The sequence below is a fragment of the Salmo salar genome, chromosome ssa03, assembly GCF_905237065.1.
Source record: "Salmo salar chromosome ssa03, Ssal_v3.1, whole genome shotgun sequence".
NCBI lineage: Eukaryota > Metazoa > Chordata > Actinopteri > Salmoniformes > Salmonidae > Salmo > Salmo salar.
Genome location: NC_059444.1, coordinates 52,845,446 through 52,865,896, shown reverse-complemented (window position 1 = coordinate 52,865,896; position 20,451 = coordinate 52,845,446). Strand labels below are relative to the sequence as shown.

Sequence of the window (20,451 nt, the reverse complement as noted above, 5' to 3'; positions counted from 1 at the left end):
AAACCAACATAGAAATACAAAAACTAGAACCTAAGAACATAGAAATAGAACACATAGAATAAACCCCCCTGTCACACCCTGACCTACTCTACCATAGAAAATAACAGCTTACTAAGGTCAGGACGTGACAATAATTCACTGTATCACAATTCCAGTGGGTCAGAAGTTTACATGCACTAAGTTGACTGTGACTTTAAACAGCTTGGAAAATTCCAGAAAATTATGTCATGGCTTTAGAAGCTTCTGATAGGCTAATTGACATCATTTGAGTCAATTGGAGGTGTACCTGGGGATGTATTTAAAGGCCTACCTTCAACGCAGTGTCTCTTTGCTTAACATCATGGGAAAATCACAGGTACAGAGATTAACGTACTTTGGTGTGAAAAGTGCAAATCAATCCCAGAACAACAGCAAAGGACCTTGTGAAGATGCTGAAGGAAACGGGTACAAAAGTATCTATATCCACAGTAAAACAAGTCCTATATCAACGTAACCTGAAAGGCCGCTCAGCAAGGAAGAAGCCACTGCTCCAAACCGCCTTAAAGAAGCCAGACTACGGTTTGCAACTGCGCATGGTGACAAAGATCGTACTTTTTGGAGAAATGTCCTCTGATCAGATGACAAAAATAGAACTGTTTGGCCATAATGACCATTGTTATGTTTGGAGGAAAAAGGGGGAGGCTTGCAAGTCGAAAAACACTGTCCCAACCGTGAAGCACGGGGGTGGCAGCATCATGTTGTGGGGGTACTTTGCTGCAGGAGGGACTGGTGCACTTCACAAAATAGATGGCATCATGAGGTAGGAAAATGATGTGTATATATATTGAAGCAATATCTCAATACATCAGTCAGGAAGTTAACGCTTGGTTGCAAATGGGTCTTCCAAATGGACAATGACCAAGCATACTTCCAAAGTTGTGGAAAAATGGCTTAAGGACAACAAAGTCAAGATATTGGAGTGGCCATCACAAAGCCCTGACCTCAATCCTATAGAAAATTTGTGGGCAGATCTGAAAAAGCGTGTGCAAGCAAGGAGGCCTACAAACCTGACTCAGTTACACCAGCTCTGTCAGGAGGAATGGGCCAAAATTCACCCAACTTATTGTGGGACGCTTGTGGAAGGCTTCCCAAAACGTTTGACCCAAGTTCAACAATTTAAAGGCAATGCTACCAAGTACTAATTGAGTGTATGTAAACTTCTGAACCACTGGGAATGTGATGACATAAAACCTGAAATAAATCATTCTCTCTACTACTATTCTGACATTCACATTCTTAAAATAAAGTGGTGATCCTAACTGACCTAAAACAGGGAATCATTTTTACTAAGATTAAATGTCAGGAATTGTGAAACTGAGTTTAAATGTATTTGGCTAAGGTGTGTGTTAACTTCCGACTTCAACTGTATATGGAATATACAAAACATTAAGAGCCAGCTTCCCGGACACAGACAAAGCCTAGTCCTAGACTAAAAAGCATTTTAATGGAAAATACTAGGCTTAATTTGTGTCCAGCCCTAAAACAATTATGTGAATGGGTGGGTGGTAGTTGCAGGATCTATATAGAGAACTAACCATAGTTAAGTAAAGTAATTAAGTAGGGCTTGTCCAAGCCAAAATGGCCCATAGGCTCCTGCGCAATCTCCAGATTATATAGTGTAAATCAGCTTGATGTACAAGTAGACCACCTCCTGGACAGGACACTAGTCTATTGCAGGACCTTACCCCTAATCCATCTCATTAAAGGGATAGTGCAACATTTTACAAAGGGACATATTGGTTTCTTTACCCTGTAAGCAGTCATTGCTTTGATTTTATTTACCTGGCTTTTTAGCATTTCTGGCACAAATGTGAACAACATAAGCATCTTCGTTCTTCATGTCCAAATCATCTCCAAGTAAGAGCGACAAAATTCATTTTGATATACTTTAGGAAGATGATTTGGATATGAAGCTTGAAAATGCTAATGTTGTTCCCATTGACTTGCATTGGATTTGTGCAACAAATGTTACAAAATTAGCATTTGAAACAGTGTCTAAGTAAACAAAAACAAAGGACTGATTGCTGTCATACCTTGTCCATAGTCTGCTTACAGGGTAAGATTTCACAGACGAAGGGCTCTTGTCATGCCTGCTCCCGCTCCCCCTCTCTGGCGCTCGAGGGCACAATGCGGTCCATTATTACGCACACCTGTCACCATCGTTACGCGCATCAGCGCTTCATTGGACTCACTTGGACTCTATTACTTTATTGATTACCTCCCCTATATCTGTCACTTCCTCAGTTTATTCCCTGCGTCCGCATTAATGTTTTGTTCCCCCGTCCAGACGCTGTTCTTGTTTTGTTATATGTCCGTTTATCCATTAAATCTTCACTCCCTGTATTTGCTTCTCTTCTCCCAGCAGTTGTCCTCGCAGCTCTATTCAATCTGTATCACTGAAGCGTTACAGATTGCACAATAGAAATGTTAAGGTAATTTCAGATTGAGTCGACATATACAATATTTACCGTGAATGTAGTCTCCGCTAATGTGGGAACATTGCCTTTAAATCTCAATCATGATGTAACGCTAAACTTCCGGGATACTAAGGGCAGGCATTTATTTCAAGTACAGAGGAAAGTCGGGGAGGGGAGGATCGGACAGAAGTTTAAGGGTGGGCACAGCCATTTGAATAAGTCCTTAAATGTGATAGGAAAGCATCCAAGTGTGATTATTGCCAGGAAAGAGAGACCGTGGAGCATGTATTTCTACAGTGTGGGCAGTACATTTTACATTTACATTTTAGTCATTTAGCAGACACTCTTATCCAGAGCGACTTACAGTAGTGAATGCATACATTTCATACATTTTTTTTCTCCGTACTGGTCCCCCGCGGGAATCAAACCCACAACCCTGGCATTGCAAACACCATGCTCTTCCAACTGAGCCACACGGGACAACAGAGGGAAAGAGAGAGTCTGAGATCTTGTATGAGAGAAGGGGATACAGGAAATTAGTTTAGAATATATTGAGGAGAACGTCATTAGATATATTCTAAAATATTTTTGTTATATTTTTTAAGAGCAACGGGGCGACAGGTAGGATTTAGTTTGTCCCTGTCTCTGGCCCACACTCCAGTACAGTAGGTGGCGGTAATGCACCATAACGTTGGATGCCAACCGCCCATAAGCCCCCACCGAAGAAGAAGTTGTAGCTAGTTGCTGAAATCAAGCAGGACGTGAAATAAGGTAAGCGTTATCCTCATTGAAAACTAACCAACCCGAATGCATTTCTTAGTGTTCACACACGTGTATATACTGACGTTTAAATACTTGTTGTTCGACAGCTGTTACATAGCTAGCTAATGCTAGCTGGGCTAGCTAGCTAACGTACATTGCTAACTTGTCCCTAGCAACGCTCTCCTGTGGTCCTCATTTAGAACGGTTGAGTAAATGTTACAGTTATCTGCTCGCGCAATTTCTGAAAAGACTGTGCACGCACACAAATATTTGAGCAACAAGGCCCGAGTGGGTGTGGTATATGGCCAATATACCACTGCCAAAGACTGTTCATAATCACAACGCAACGCGGAGTGCCTGGACACAGCTCTTAGCCCAGGTATATTTGCAATGTACCACAAACCCCAGAGGTTCGTTTAATGTTATTATAAACTGGTTACCAACGTAATTAGAGCAGTTTTGTCATACCCAGGGCTCGAACCACCCAGTTTATAATGAGATTTATAGACGTGTTTCCATAAGTGGATTAATTGGTCTAATTCATGTATGGTAAAGCTTCAGAGTCTTCCAATTCAAATGAACTCATGACAAAAACTTTTTGAGCGAGGAGTCAAAGGTGACAAACCGCCCACCCTGTTTCGGTTGGGTCATTTATAATTCAAAACAATGGATTCTGAATCATAAACTGGGTGGTTCGAGCCCTGAATGCTGATTAGCTGAAAGCTGTGATATATCAGACTGGGTATGACAAAACATGTATTTTTACTGCTCTATAGTAATTGCGTTGGTAACCAGTTTATTACAGCAATAAGGCACCTCGGGTGTTTGTGGTTTATTGCCAATATACCACGGCTAAGAGCTGTATCCAGGCACTCCGCGTTGATTCGTGTATTGGAACAGCCCTTAGCAGTGGTATATTGGCCATATAAACTGGGTGGTATATTGGCAATATACCACACACCCTTATTATAAAGTGAGTGGTTTGAGCTCTGAGTGCTGATTGGCTGATAGGTCCCTTAGTTCCAGTGAAGGCTATATACAGGTTATATACAGTGGGGGGAAAAAGTATTTGATCCCCTGCTGATTTTGTACGTTTGCCCACTTACAAAGAAATTATCAGTCTATAATTTTAATAGTAGGTTTATTTGAACAAAAAAATCCAGAAAAATGCATGTAAAAAATGTTATAAAATAATTTGCATTTTAATGAGGCAAATAAGTATTTGACCCCTCTGCAAAACATGACTTAGTACTTGGTGGCAAAACCCGTGTTGGCAATCACAGAGGTCAGACGTTTCTTGTAGTTGGCCACCAGGTTTGCACACATCTCAGGAGGGATTTTGTCCCACTCTTCTTTGCAGATCTTGTCCAAGTCATTAAGGTTTCGAGGCTGATGTTTGGCAACTCGAACCTTCAGCTCCCTCCACAGATTTTCTATGGGATTAAGGTCTGGAGACTGGCTAGGCCACTCCTGGACCTTAATGTGCTTCTTCTTGAGCCACTCCTTTGTTGCCTTGGCCGTGTGTTTTGGGTCATTGTCATGCTGGAATACCCATCCACGACCCATTTTCAATGCCCTGGCTGAGGGAAGGAGGTTCTCACCCAAGATTTGACGGTACATGGCCCCGTCCTTTGATGCGGTGAAGTTGTCCTGTTCCCTTAGCAGAAAAATACCCCCAAAGCATAATGTTTCCACCTCCATGTTTGACGGTGGAGATGGTGTTCTTGGGGTCATAGGCAGCATTCCTCGTCCTCCAAACACGGCGAGTTGAGTTGATGTCAAAGAGCTCCATTTTGGTCTCATCTGACCACAACACTTTCACCAGTTGTCCTCTGAATCATTCAGATGTTCATTGGCAAACTTCAGACGGGCATGTATATGTATTCTTGAGCAGAGGGACCTTGCGGGCGCTGCAGGATTTCAGTCCTTCACGGCGTGGTGTGTTACCAATTGTTTTCTTGGTGACTGTGGTCCCAGCTGCCTTGAGATCATTGACAAGATCCTCCCGTGTCGTTCTGGGTTGATTCCTCACCGTTCTCATGATCATTGCAACTCCACGAGGTGAGATCTTGCATGGAGCCCCAGGCCGAGGGATATTGACAGTTCTTTAGTGTTTCTTCCATTTGCGAATAATCGCACCAAATGTTGTTACCGTCTCACCAAGCTGCTTGGTGATGGTCTTGTAGCCCATTCCAGCCTTGTGTAGGTCTACAATCTTGTCCGTGACATCCTTGGAGAGCTCTTTGGTCTTGGCCATGGTGGAGAGTTTGGAATCTGATTGATTGATTGCTTCTGTGGACAGGTGTCTTTTTTACATGAAACAAGCTGCGGTTAGGAGCACTCCCTTTAAGAGTGTGCTCCAAATCTCAGCTTGTTACCTGTATAAAAGACACCTGGGAGCCAGAAATCTTTCTGATTGAGAGGGAGTCAAATACTTATTTCCCTCATTAAAATGCTAATCAATTTATAACATTTCTGACATGCGTTTTTCTGGATATTTTTGTTGTTATTCTGTCTCTCACTGTTCAAATAAACCTACCAGTAAAATTATAGACTGATCCTTTCTTTGTCAGTGGGCAAACGTACAAAATCAGCAGGGGATCAAATACTTTTTTCCCCCACTGTACACCGGTTCCGAGTCAGTGTACTGGGGTACGAGGTAGTTGGGGTGATTGATTGAGGTAATTTGTGCTTGTAGTTTTGGTAAGGTGATTAATTGAAGTACTATGTACATGTAGGTAGGGGGTGAAGAGCAGAACGTCCGGGTTTCCGTTTAATTAACTGTTCAGCAGTCTTATGGCTTTTGGAAGGGGGGGGCTGTTCAGGAGCCTTTTGGTCCCAGACTTGGTGTTCCAGTACTGCTTGCCATGTGATAGTAGAGAGAACATATAATGCCGTATCTTCTAGTATCAGTGTTTGGACCTAAGAAGTAGCCTTTGGGATCTGGTGAAGATTCTTCCACATTAATCTCTCACTCTTTCTTTCGTAGACCAGAAGATGGAGGCAGATTCGTCTCTCCTGAGCTCGGAAATGGAACTGCAGCAGCAGGAGGAGCTCTACCAACAGCTTTTGCTACAGGTATGGAGGAATGTGTTAAATGAAATTTGAAGTGTGTACTTTATTAAAGATGAACACCATTGACATCCAATTGCTGCCAAGTGGGCATACACATTGGGTATGCCCAGAGTCATATGTGACTCTGGCCTACAGTGCACATTTTGTTGTGTTACAAAATAGGATTCAAATGTTTAATTGTCATTTTTTTGTCAACGATGTACACAAAATACTCTGTCAAAGTGGAAGAAAAATTCTGACATTTATTTAAAATATATATATATATATATATACACACACACACACACACACAGTTGAAGTCGGAAGTTTACGTACACGTACACGTATGTTGGAGTCATTAAAACTCGTTGTTCAACCACTCCACCAGTTTCTTGATAACCAACTATAGTTTTGTCAAGTCAGTTAGGACATCTACTTTGTGCATGACACAAGTAATTTTTCCAACAATTGTTTACAGACCGATTATTTCACTTTAAATTCCAGTGGGTCAGAAGTTTACAGACACTAAGTTGACTGTGCCTTTAAACAGCTTGGAAAATTCATGAAAATGATGTCATGGCTTTAGAAGCTTCTGATAGGCTAATTGACATAATTTGAGTCAATTGGAGGTGTACCTGCGAATGTATTTCAAGGCCTACCTTCAAACTCAGTGCGTCTTTGCTTGACATCATGGGAAAAACAAAAGAAATCAGCCAAGACCTCAGAAAAAAAATTGTAGACCTCCACAAGTCTGGTTCATCCTTGGGAGCAATTTCCAAACGCCTGAAGGTATCACATTTGTCTGTACAAACAATAGTACGCAAGTATAAACGCCATGGGACCACACAGCCGTCATACCGCTCAGGAAGAAGACCCGTTCTGTCTCCTAGAGATTAACGTACTTTGGTGCAAAAAGTGCAAATCAATCCCAGAACAACAGCAAAGGATCTTGTGAAGATGCTGGAGGAAACAGATACAAAAGTATCTATATCCACAGTAAAACGAGTCCTATATCGACATAACCTGAAAGGCCGCTCAGCAAGGAAGAAGCAACTGCTCCAAAACCGCCATTAAAAAAAGCCAGACTACGGTTTGCAACTGCACCTGGGGACAAAGATTGTATTTTTTGGAGAAATGTCCTGTGGTCTGATGAAACAAAAATAGAACTGTTTGGCCATAATGACCATGTTTGGAGGAGAAAGGGGGAGGCTTGCAAGCCGAAGAACACCAGGACAGACTGGTGCACTTCACAAACTAGATGGCATCATGAGGAAGGGAAATGATGTGGATATATTGAAGCAACATCTCAATACATCAGTCAGGAAGTTAAAGCTTGGTAGCAAATGGGTCTTCCAAATGGAAAATGACCCCAAGCATACTTCCAAAGTTGTGTCAAAATGGCTTAAGGACAACAAAGTCAAGGTATTGGAGTGGCCATCACAATGCCCTGACCTCAATCCTATAGAATATTTGTGGGTTAGAACTGAAAAAGTGTGTGCGAGCAAGGATGCCTACATACCTGACTCAGTTACACCAGCTCTGTCAGGAGGAATGGGCCAAAATTGACACAACTTATTGTGGGAAGCTTGTGGAAGGCTACCAAAAACTTTGACCCAAGTTAAACAATTTAAAGGCAATGCTACCAAATACTAATTGAGTGTATGTTAACTTTTGACCCACTGGGAATGTGATGAAAGAAATAAAAGCTGAAATAAATCATTCTCTCTACTATTATTTTGACATTTCACATTTTTTAAATAAAGTGGTGATCCTAACTGACCTAAGACAGGGAATTTTTACTAGAATTAAATGTCAGGGATTGTGAAAAACTGAGTTTAAATGTATTTGGCTAAGGTGTATGTAAACTTTCAACTTCAACTGTAAGTATTCAACCCTCTGAGTCAATACACGTTTGAATCACCTTCAGCAGCGATTACAGCATTGAGTATTTCTGGGTAAGTCTTTTAAGAGCGACGCACACCTGGATTGTACAATATTTGCACATTAGTCTTAAAAAATTCTTCAAGCTCTGTGAAGTTGGTTGTTGATCATTGCTAGACAGCCATTTAAGTCTTTCCATAGATTTAATTCAAACCTAACCAGGCCACTCAGGAACATTCAATGTCATCTTGGTAAGCAACTCCAGTGTATATTTGTCCTTGTGTTTTAGGTTATTTTAATAAAAATAAAAAATAAATTGTCCTGCTGAAAGGTGAATTCTGTTGGAAAGCAGACTGAAGGTTTTCCTCTAGGATTTAGCCTGTGCTTAGCTCTATTCAGTTTCTTTTTATCTTAAAAAAAACCTCCATAGTCCTTGCCGATGACAAGCATACCCATAACACATTTTTATTCTGTACAGGCTTCCTTCTTTTCATTGTCGTTTAGGTTAGTATTGTGGAGTAACTACAACGTTGTTGATCCATCCCCAGTTGTCTCCTATCACAGACATTCAACTCTGTAACTGTTTTATAGTCACCATTGGCCTCATGGTGAAATCCCAGAGTGGTTTCTTTCCTCTCCGGCAACTAAGTTAGAAAGGATGCCTGTATCTTTGTAGTGATACACCTTCCAAAGTGTAATTAATAACTTCACGATGCTCAAAGGAATATTCAATGAATTTTTCTGTTTTTTTCTTGTTTTTACCCATCTACCAATAGGTGCCCTTCTTTGCTAGGCATTGGATTGAATCTCTGTTTGAAATGCACTGCTCAACTGAGGGACCTTACAGATAATTGTGTGTGGGGTACAGATATGAGGTAGTCATGTTAAACACTATTGCACTTATTTAGGCTTGCCATAACAAAGGATGAAATACTTATTGACTCAAGACATTTCAGCTTTTGATTACTTTAAAATTTGGAAAAAGTCAAGGGATGTGAATACTTTCTGATGGCACTGTATATATTGCCATGTGTTAAAGTAAATCCACATAATGTAGCTAAGTGAGTAGTCTTACCTATTGTCAGCCATTTGTGATGTTGTTTTGACAGCTTCTATCAAGATCATGACTTTGGCTTTGGCTCTCAATGAAGCTGGATATAAGGGCCTAATTTAAATGCATTTGTGGCCATTCCAATTGTTCTTCAACCATGAGCGTAGGAAGGATGAAGATTTTGTAATTGAGCTGTAGCTCTTGAAATGAGAAAAACGATCAGTTTGTAATTTTAGCATCATACACACCCCTGGCACATAATCCTGGTCCCAATCCAATTTTCAGTTCAAAAGTCAATCCAATTTTCTGTTCAAAAGTCAACTGTGTAAACATTTATCCCTGCATGCATCTATTTTAGAGGTCGCCCGGTTATGATTTTTTTTTTTCAGCACCGATAACGATTATTGGAGTCCCAAAAAGGCCGATTTATTATTATTATTTTTTTTTTTAACCTTTTTTACATGTATTTATTTATTTGTAATAATGACAATTACAACAATACTGAATGAACACTTATTTTAACTTAATACAATACATCAATAAAATCAATTTAGCCTCAAATAAATAATGAAACATGTTCAATTTGGTTGAAATAATGCAAAAACAAAGTGTTGGAGAAGAAAGTAAAAGTGCATTATGTGCCATGTAAGAAAGCTAACGTTTAAGTTCCTTGCTCAGAACATGAGAACATATGAAAGCTGGTGGTTCCTTTTAAGATGAGTCTTCAATATTCCCAGGTAAGAAGTTTTAGGTTGTAGTTATTATAGGTATTATAGGACTATTTCTCTCTATACGATTTGTATTTCATATACCTTTGACTATTGAATGTTCTTATAGGCACTTTAGTATTGCCAGTGTAACAGTATAGCTTCCGTCCCTCTCCTCGCTCCTACCTGGGCTCGAACCAGGAATACATCGACAACAGCCACCCTCGATGCAGCGTTACCCATGTAGAGCAAGGGAAACAACTACTCCAAGTCTCAGAGCGAGTGACGTTTGAAACGCAATTAGCGCGCACCCGGCTAACTAGCTAGCCATTTCATATCGGTTACACCAGCCTAATCTTGGGAGTTGATAGGCTTGAAGTCATAAACAGCGCAATGCATTACAAAGGGCTTCTGGAAAAACGCACGAAAGTGCTATTTTGAATGAATGCTTACAAGCCTGCTGCTGCCTACCATCGCTCAGTCAGACTGCTCTATCAAATCATAGACTTAATTATAACATAATAACACACAGAAACACGAGCCTTAGGTCATTAATATGGTCGAATCTGGAAACTATCACGTTTATTCTTTCAGTGAAATACGGAACGTTCCGTATTTTATCTAACAGGTGGCATCCATAAGTCTAAATGTTCCTGTTACGTTGCACAACCTTCAATGTTATGTCATAATTACGTAGAATTCTGGCAAATTAGTTCACAACGAGCCAGGCGGCCCAAACTGTTGCATATACCCTGACTCTGCGTGCAATGAACGGAAGAGAAGTGACAATTTCACCTGGTTAATATTGCCTGCTAACCTGGATTTCTTTTAGCTAAATATGCAGGTTTAAAAATATATACTTCTGTGTATTGATTTTAAGAAAGGCATTGATGTTTATGGTTAGGTACAGTCTTGCAACGATTGTGCTTTTTTCGCAAATGTGGTTTTGTTATATCATCCCCCATTTGGCGAAGTCGGCTGTCTTTGTTAGGAAGAAATAGTCTTCACAGTTCGCAACGAGCCAGGCGGCCCAAACTGCTGCATATACCCTGACTCTGTTGCAGAGGTGACACATTTTCCCTAGTTAAAAGAAATTCATGTTAGCAGGCAATATTAACTAAAGATGCTGGTTTAAAAATCTATACTTGTGTATACTTGTGTATTGATACTTGTGTATACTTGTGTATTGATTTTAAGAAAGACATTGATGTTTAGGTACAAGTTGGAGCAACGACAGACCTTTTTCGCCAATGCGCACCGCATCGATTATATGCAACGCAGGACAGGCTAGATAAACTAGTAATATCATCAACCATGTGTAGTAGTGATTATGATTGATTGATTGATTGTTTTTATAAGATAAGTTTAATGCTAGCTAGCAACTTACCTTGGCTTCTTACTGCATTCGCGTAACAGGCAGGCTCCTCGTGGAGTGCAATGTAAAGCAGGTGGTTAGAGCGTTGGACTAGTTCACCGTAAGGTTGCATCCCCAAGCTGACAAGGTAAAAATCTGCCGTTCTGCCCCTGAACAAGGCAGTTAACCCACTGTTCCTAGGCCGTCATTGAAAATAAGAATGTGTTCTTAACTGACTTGCTTAGTTAAAAAATATTTATATAAAAAAATAAAAAATAAAATAAATCACCAAATCGGTGGCCAAAAATACCGATTACCGATTGTTATGAAAACTTGAAATCGGCCCTAATTAATCGGCCATTCCGATTAATCGGTCGACCTCTAATCTATTTATCCTCACCCTTAAGCCCTGATCAGACCTACAGCGCCATTGCGCAAAATGGTACACGGCATCATCTGGTTATGTGTGCAAGAAAAGATTAACATTCCTATTCTAATACCATTTCTGCCAAGCCATCTGCACAAATTTGATGCAAATCCAAAGTATGGACCTGACTGCAACTTCCTCTGCAACGCAAAGCTAAGAGCTGCTGTAAATCTGTACTGAGAATGTGCCTGGCATTGAATCCATTTGCTTCTCTCTTTTTTTCTCTCTCGCTCATCTTACTCTCTCTCTTTCTCTTTTAGACAATGGGAAAAATGCAAAGTGAAAATCCTCGTGATTCTAGAGTCATTCGGCCACAGCCTGGTCAGTCTCCCTTTGACACACACACACACACACACACACACACACACACACACACACACACACACACACACACACACACACGTAAACAACAGCTGTGTGTTTGTTGAATCCGTAGGTCTGTGTGTGAAGACTTTCACCCTGCCTGATAAACGGAAGGTATTTGTCAACATCTGTCAGTCTGCTGCCGTCCCGCCCCCGCCCCCCCTCTCCAGGGAGGCACTAGTGGAGCTCCTCGAATCAGAAGACCCCACAGGATACAGAGTACCCATGAGCATCGGAGAGGCCCACACAGAGGTGGACAACAGTGAGTGAACAGCTACTTTCTGAGGATGTCTTGACTTGACAGTTAATGCAGTTTTTTCTATTCTGATCATGGAGTTCCGAACACATTGTTCGTCCACACCTACATTTACAGTACATGTGTCTACCTGGTCCACATTGTGTCTGGATTCACTTTTCCCATGATATATTCAAATGCCAGTATGCATTCTGCAAACGATGGAATAGGCGAAAATTGCTAATTACACAATTTTGATAGCAGTAGCTAACTAATGGAGCTAGCTAGCCAGCTAACCTCTGTAGCTAGCCAGCTAGCTAGCAAAGCTAAAGGGATTGCAAAAGGCATAGCATAACTGTAGCCAGAGACAGCGGAAGTAGGGGTGCGGGGGGGTGCAGATATTTCTGTATTTTATTTTCAACAAATTAGAAAAAATATCTAAAAACATGTTTTCTCTTAGTCATTATAGTGTATTGTGTGTAGATGGGTGAGAACAAAAAAATATTTAATCCATTTTGAATTCAGGCTGTAACACAAAAAAATTTAGAATAAGCCAAGGAGTATGAATACTTTCTGAAGGAACTAAGTGTCAGTTGTAGACATGCGCTGATTCTCTACGCTTCTCTCGACGTGTGTACTCGTACACTGCCCCTCTTGGATTTAAGACTGGACTGGTGTGAGGAATATGGTGCTGAAGATTAATTCTTAGAAGCGCTGTGCACAGGCATAAAAGTTGGTCTAATTTACTTGAAAGTCTACTAAAGTTAGACTTTGTCCAATAATACATTACTTGGGTTGTTTTCCAAGTTTTGAATTGACTTAAACTGCTACTAGTCAGAATCTCACAGGCACACTGTCATTGATGACTAGAGCTGCTCGAGTGCCCCACATAGCCACGGTAACCTTCTGCCCTTGAAGGGGCAGCTGAAAATGTTTGCCTCATCGGGTCACAAAAAATGTAATGAAATTGAGCAATATACCACTTTTAACTAGTAACACATTTATTGTTTTAGAAACATTACAAAGCATTTTCATATTTTTTTTATGTCAAATATTTTGGCTAGTAAAAAATCTGTGGCTGGTGGACCAAAAAGTTAGTTTCAGGCTCTGAACTGACTTATTGCGGATAAAAGGCTGTGCGTGATGTCATGGTGCATGTAAGAACTTTTGCATGTAAATTCTCATGTACCTAATAAAAAATCCAAGTTAAATCGGTTTCCATTGCGTTTTCAACTCTACTGATGGTTTTGTCACAAAAACTGTTGCATTATATACACCGTTATGCCCATTCTGGTCCTGGCATGGGTAGTCTACCTACATGATGAGATCATTATGGATAAGAGTGAGATTATATTTTTTTTGTCAAACGGCAGCCAAGCATCAATCATCATGTCACCAGAATAAGACCCCTCTATATTTATTATAACTTATTTAATGTGTAGCCTAATAAACTGCATGTTTTCCTGAGTCGCAGTGGGAGGACCACACAACATATCATCACGTCACTTCCAAATTTACTTTGATATGATGGTTATATCAATAATGATATATGCCATATAAATATTTGCGGTAGGGCTGTCCACGACTAAAAAAATATCTTGGTCGACCGAGAGCTGTCTGTTCTTTCGACCAATTGTTTGGTTGAAATCTTAAAAGGTGTATTTTTCACCAATACGGTATGTACTGAGCTTGTCTGATGCTTTAAGCACACTGTTTGATTAAATACCGACCCTACCCCCCACCCCACTGCTGCTGGTCTTCGCAGATTCTGCTTTATGCTCCTTAAGTTGCTGGTAATAGGCAACCAGGGGTTGGCAATCTTTTTCCATTTGGGTGCCAGTTATGATTTTCCTTTTTCAGTTTCCTTTTTTTAAAATTGTCATGTGGTTAATGATTGATAATCTGAATTCTATCTAAATGAAAATGATACAAATCTAAAAGTAACTTCTATTGCAATTGGCAACTATATAAAAATAGCCTACATAAAGCCAACAAATTAAAAACATTGCATCCTGCAGGTAGAGAATATCCTCATTTTAAAAATAAATATCCTAGAAATCTAATTGGCTATGCATGGTCTGTCTGCAACGAACTTAATATAAAAAAATGATCAAATATCAAATGGATCCGGCCCTAAGCTCGCCCTAGCAAACTTACAACATTGTATAAAATATTCTGGGGCCCTCTGGGTTTCTGGGCAAGCGATATCAGGTATTTTAAGACGTTTCCACTGGATCAGAGCATTACTTTTTCCGCTTTCATTACGAATGGTTATCGAAAGGGAGAGCGATTCAAATACATTAAGGAACTATTGTCATTCTCAATATATTCTAATACTATTAGACATCCCCAAATGGGCACATTTATAGGCCTACATTTGCGCGCAGGCCAGGTAGCCTAGGCCTACTTCTATATGCATAATCAGGTGTGTGTCCTTACTCGACATTGACAGGAGCACACCAAACAAAAGACAATCAATTGACAAAATTCGTAAATGGAGTGAAATAAACCAAAACTTGTTTCTCACAAGTATAGCTCTGCAAACAACGTGCCCACTTCAACAATGAGAGTGGTAAACAACTGTAATAATAATATATTGAATGCATCAACAGAAATTGAGGCGTGAATCAGACAGGTGTTTCGTGTGCCATGAAAAAAAAAATCTATTTGTGACTGCTAGACTAAAAAAATCTTGGTCGACCAACAGTCGACTAAATGGGGTCAGGCCTAATTTGCACATAGGTGCGTTTCCACTGCCATTTCTCACATAATTCATTTTACAGACAAAGATCGCACCGTATCGAACCAACAAATAGTTTGTTGACATTTATAAAATTGTACCTGCATTTCCTGTTTCAATCAGCAATGTCGTGACTTTTTTCATGCGTCAGGTAATTCATCTGCATGAAGTGGTTTGATAGAAACCTGGTTTATGTTAGAGTTGTGGACTTGAGTCACATGACTTGGACTTGGGTCATACATTTGATGACTTGAGACTCGACTTGATATAAAATAATTTGAGACTTGGACTTGGAGCCTCAAGACTCGGGACTCATCTTTGACTTGAGACTGATGACTTGTAATTATCTGGCCTGGTTTTGTCACGTATTTTGCAGCACAGTGTCTCCACGAATTACTCTCCACACAGCCAGAGACAGTAGCAGCAGCATCTCCCTTGCGAAAAAACTTTCAACAGATTGGCTAGTGAAACCCACATATGACCCTTTGATTGGATCAGCAAACTGTCAATCAACACAGTGAGCTAGCGAACAGATTGCTGATTTGCTGCACAGCTATAGGATCGGGTGCGGCGCAAACGTCAAATTGTAGGGAGAGAGGATTGCCATAATAAAGTAATATGCACTCCCAAAAATAGTTTGATCAAGAATAATAACTGTTTACTTAGCAAGCTCACCAGCAATGGCGCATCAAGCAACAATTAGGCCTACTATCATAGGTCCTACTGGTCTTTTGGTATGTCAAAATTGCCGTAGGAGCGTCTCTCCATTTCCGCTCTCCAAACTCCCACCAGTGGAGAGCGCGTGTTCTCTTGTTGAAATGTTCGGTGGTGGAAAAAGTACCCGTTTGTTATACATATTCAAACCCCTTGACTTATTCCACATTTTCTTGTGATACATCCTGAATTCAAAATTGATTAAATAGATGTTGTGTATCACCCATCTACACATAATGACAAAGTGAAAACATGTTTTTATTTATTGTTACTGAGCAACCGGGCAAGAAGGATCTTGGTCAGGGAGGTGAACAAGAACCCAATGACCACTCCTACAGAGTTCATTGGCTGAGATGGGAGAACCTGCCAAAAGGGCAACAGTCTCTACAGCACTTCACCAATTTGGCGTTTTTGGGAGAGTGGCCAGACAGAAGCCACTCCTGAGAAGAAGGCACATGACAGCACAACTGGAGTTTGCAAAAAGGCACGTGAAAGACTCAGAGCGTAAGGCATAAGATTATGTGGTCTGATGAGACAAATCGAACATTTAGTCTTGAATGCGAACGTCTGGAGAAGACCAGGCACAGCTCATCACCCATCTAACACCATCCCTACCGTGAAGCATGGTGGTGGCAGCATCATTCTATGGGGATGCTTTTCAGCGGCAGGGACTGGGAGACTGGTAAGGATAGAGGGAACAATGAATGGAGCCAAATACAAGCAAATCCTTGATGGGGACTTGCTTCATTGTGCAAACAACCTTTGACTGGGGCCTACACACAATACCCTATAATGTCAAAGTAGAATTATGTTTTTACAAATTAATTAAAAATGGAAAGCTGAAATATATTGAGTCAATAAGTATTCAACACCTTTGTTAAGGCATTCCGAAATATGTTCAGTAGTAAAAATGTCCTTAACAAGTCACAAAATAAGTTATATGGACATAATAAGTTATATGCGTGCAATAGTGTTTAACATGATTTTTTGAATGACTACCTCGTCTCTGTACCCCATACAGAATTATATGTAAGGTTCCCAATGGTAACTTTTTTAAACAGTTAGAGTTTATTGGCGGTGGTGGGGGGAAAACTGAGGATGGATCAACAACATTGTAGTTACTCCACAATACTAATCTAAATGACAGTGAACAGAAGGAAGCCTGTACAGAATTTTAAAAAAAAATTCAAAACATGCATCCTGTTTGCAATAATGCACTAATGTGAAACTGAAAAAAATGTGGCAAAGACATGAACTTTATATCCTGAATGCAAAGTGTTGTTTGGGGCAAATCCAACAAAACACATCACTGAGTACCACTCTCCATATTTTCAAGCATGGTGGTGGCTGCATCATGTTATGGGTATGCTTGTCATCGGCAAGGAATTGGGTTGTTTTTATGAATAAAAATGTTCCTGAGTGGCCTAATTAACATTTTGAATTAAATCGGCTTGAAAATCTATAGCAAGACTTGAAAATGGCTGTCTAGCAATGATCAACAACCAACTTGACAGAGCTTGAAGAATCTTTAAAAGAATAATGTGCAAATATTGTATAATCCAGGTGTGCAAAGCTCTTAGCGACTTACCCAGAAAGACTCAAAGCTGTAATCGCTGCCAAAGGTGATTGTAACATATATTGACTTGGGGGTTGACTACTTATGTAATCAAGATAGATAGATATCTATCTATTTTTTTGTGTGTACATCATTGACAAAAAATTACAGTTAAATCCATTTTAATCCCACCTTGTAGCACAACAAAATGTAGAAAAAGGCAAGGGGTGTGAATAATTTCTGAAGGCACTGTACCTGTTTGAGCTCCTGTTAGACAGATTCGATTTGGTTTCTCAAGGGGAGGCTGTGCGGTCTTGCCCTCTACCTGTGTCCGTTCAGATAGGACAGGTCACGCCTGATACAGAAGCAATCTTTTTTGACCGGGTATATTTGGTCAATCGAGTTGTATATTTTGTATGATATGGCGTTTTTACCACTGGATCACCAAGACCTGTAAATAATATACTCTCTTAGCACGTCAACCTGCCTTACCTTCTGCTGATTTCATTCCCCTACCGCTGCTACAAGGTCCCTATTTTACAATTACATTGGCTAATCAAAGATTTTCAGTCATTGCATGTATAGATCATTTATTTGCTTGACTTGGAAAAACTTGTGACTTGACTAACTCATAGAATGCATGACTTGGGCTTGACTCGAGAGACTACCTGTTCTACTTGGGACTCGACTTGAGACTTGGACCTCAAGACTTGCTTGTGACTCGAGAAATAGTGACTTGGTTCTGTCCTGTCCCCACAGACTCCCAAGGCTGCACAGCCTACGACGTGGTCATCAGTGAAGAGTTCTTCCAGAAATGCCAGGTGTGTGTGTGTGTGCGTGTGCGTGTGCGTGTGCATGCGGGGGTGTGTGTGTAACTCCTGTCTGTGTGTTTGTAGAAGGATCCTCTATTCCAGCAGTTTCTGATCGCTGTGTCATTAGAGGGGCTGGAGAACAAATACAACTTGGAGCTCAGCCGAGGTATGTATGCCTGTATCTTCACTGTGCGTGTAAGCTTCAATGTGGATTTGTTTTTTTGTTTTGTGAGTGAGTGAGCATTAATCAGACCCATGTTCTGTGTGTTCTGCTCCTCTGTTTCATGTGTTTTTCTCTCCTTCCCTCCCAGACTGGAAGGTTCTGAAGAACAGGAAGTTTCTGGGCTCTGTGAACGAACAGAATATTCGCACCAAGAGCAAACCTGTGATTCAGGAAATAGACCCCACGTATGTTTTTGCTTGCTCTTTCTTTCTTTCTTGCTCTCTCTTTTTTCTCTTGTACCCTCACTCTCTCTCACACACACCACACAAACTCACTTCTTTTATCAGTAATTCACCACTAGAGGGTGGTGTAGAGTTAACTACAGTCTGTATGTGGAAGAGTTCAATCTCCTCTCACTCCCTCCCCCCCTCCCTCCCCCTTCAATCTGTTTCTCTCTCTCGCTCTCTCTCTCCACAGGGATACTCGCACAGCGCCAGAACCAGCCAAACGGTAGGTCTGTCTGAGTTGTCCGCTGTGGATTTGATTGTCACATACCAAACTGGAACATATTCATTTTCTCCTTCTTTCTCACTCTTGCGCTAACCCACCTCTCTCCCTCTCGTCTCTTCTCTCCATCCATCTCCAGGCCAGAGTTCTGTCTGCTGGTGGAGCCCCCTGTAGGTGATCCAGAGTTTCTGATAGCAGAGATACAGCTGCCCGGAGTGGTGAGACACAAGCCCAGTCCTAAACACATCCCACTCCCCCTATACTCTGTGTTTAACCTCTTCCCCTTCCCCTATAGCAGGGGTGTCAGTCATTTTACCCCAGGGGCTGCATTCGGAGGGCCGCACTAAAAATCGGTTATTTCTTCACCGTCAAAATTTGCAAAGAATAGTCCTCTATCCATTGTTTTTTGGGGAATTTTCGATGCTCTCTGACTATTTAGTGATTATTAGCGAGCTGGACACAGTCGAAACTCTGTGAATGTAGGTCCATTATTTAGTCATTTTTAAAGTATATTGAGTTTGTTTTTTATTTAACCCGGGGGCCGGATTATACCCCCTCGCAAGCCATATCATTATCATTTAAACAGTTTCGACACCCCTGCCCTATATACTAGGCCCTAAACCCATCCTTCACCACTTATACTCAAACCGTTTCCTCACCCCTAGATCTATAATCTATATACTATTGTAAACCCATTCTTAATTCCATATTCTCAATGTGTTAAACTGCTTCCTCACTCCCTGCCTATACTCTATGTCAGTATTCTTAGCTGGTCCTGGGGACCCACAGGAGGTGCTGGGGTTTGTTCCAGCCCAGCACCAACACACCTTTTTTCAAATAATTATCCAATCAACATACGTGGCAGTGATTTTAATAGGACCCAGAGTTTTTTTTTACTGGTTAACTTGGTTAGCTTGTTATGACATTAATACGTAAGCCAGCAACGTTTCCCTTGTCCTCTCTCCTTCACTCCCTCCCTTCTCTTCCCAGGCCTCCTCTCTCTCCCTCGTTCTGGACCTTGGGGAGGACAGGCTTGTCCTGAATGCCCGTCCCTCCCTCTTTCATCTGGACTGTTTCATACCGTTCTTCATTGACCAGGAGGGCAGCGTAGCACAGTACAACACCAACACGCAGGTACACACACACACGCACATTCTAAAACACAGTACAGCTATTCACTGACACACGGTGTCTGATATTGACACTCTTTGTTCTCCTCTCTCCGCCTCCCCTTTCTCTCGCCCCAGATTCTCACGGTGACGATGCCGGTGGTGTCTTCATGAAGAAGCTGAAAGTCAGATATTTATCCGTTTTTGTTGTATATGAAAATAAAACTGTTATTTTTATCACGGTCTAAGAGTGCTTATGTTCATATCACTTCAGTGCATCTTTGAGATACGAGGAGTTATCACACTAAACATTAGCCATGCATTGTCATTATCATACCTGCCATAACAATCTTTCAAACACTCTTGCAGTTAGTCGACATGTATCCCAACAATACCCCATTTAACTGTCTCTTTAGTATGGGTTTTGCTTTTTTTACTACTTGTTTCCCAGAGTCTCTCTATGAACGGAAGACCCTATTCGTGGAAAGGGATGGAAGAGAATACTCATCCCACCTATTTCTGGCCATTTATTTCTGGCCCTGGTATGCTCCTCTCATCCAT

At 40.9% G+C, this 20,451-nt stretch overlaps 1 protein-coding gene across 1 annotated transcript; it reads left to right on the top strand.

Annotated features, from left to right (window-relative positions):
- Positions 1-2,405: 2,405 nt before the first annotated feature.
- On the top strand, positions 2,406-20,127 carry pih1d1 (PIH1 domain containing 1). Its single transcript, XM_014192751.2, has 12 exons — positions 2,406-2,471; positions 3,062-3,227; positions 6,208-6,296; positions 11,953-12,013; positions 12,129-12,317; positions 18,059-18,120; positions 18,196-18,277; positions 18,423-18,519; positions 18,752-18,784; positions 18,921-18,999; positions 19,772-19,915; positions 20,029-20,127. The coding sequence occupies exons 3-12, from the start codon at positions 6,216-6,218 to the stop codon at positions 20,062-20,064; spliced, it is 864 nt and encodes a 287-aa protein (XP_014048226.1). The 5' UTR covers positions 2,406-2,471; positions 3,062-3,227; positions 6,208-6,215; the 3' UTR covers positions 20,065-20,127.
- Positions 20,128-20,451: the final 324 nt, after the last annotated feature.

Coding starts and splice junctions, on each gene's coding strand:
- pih1d1 (XM_014192751.2), top strand. CDS start 6,216: ATGGAGGCAGATTCGTCTCTCCTGAGCTCGGAAATGGAACTGCAGCAG. Junction 18,520..18,751: donor ATTCAGGAAATAGACCCCAC/GTATGTTTTTGC, acceptor CTCTCTCCACAG/GGATACTCGCACAGCGCCAG. Junction 19,000..19,771: donor AGATACAGCTGCCCGGAGTG/GTGAGACACAAG, acceptor TTCTCTTCCCAG/GCCTCCTCTCTCTCCCTCGT.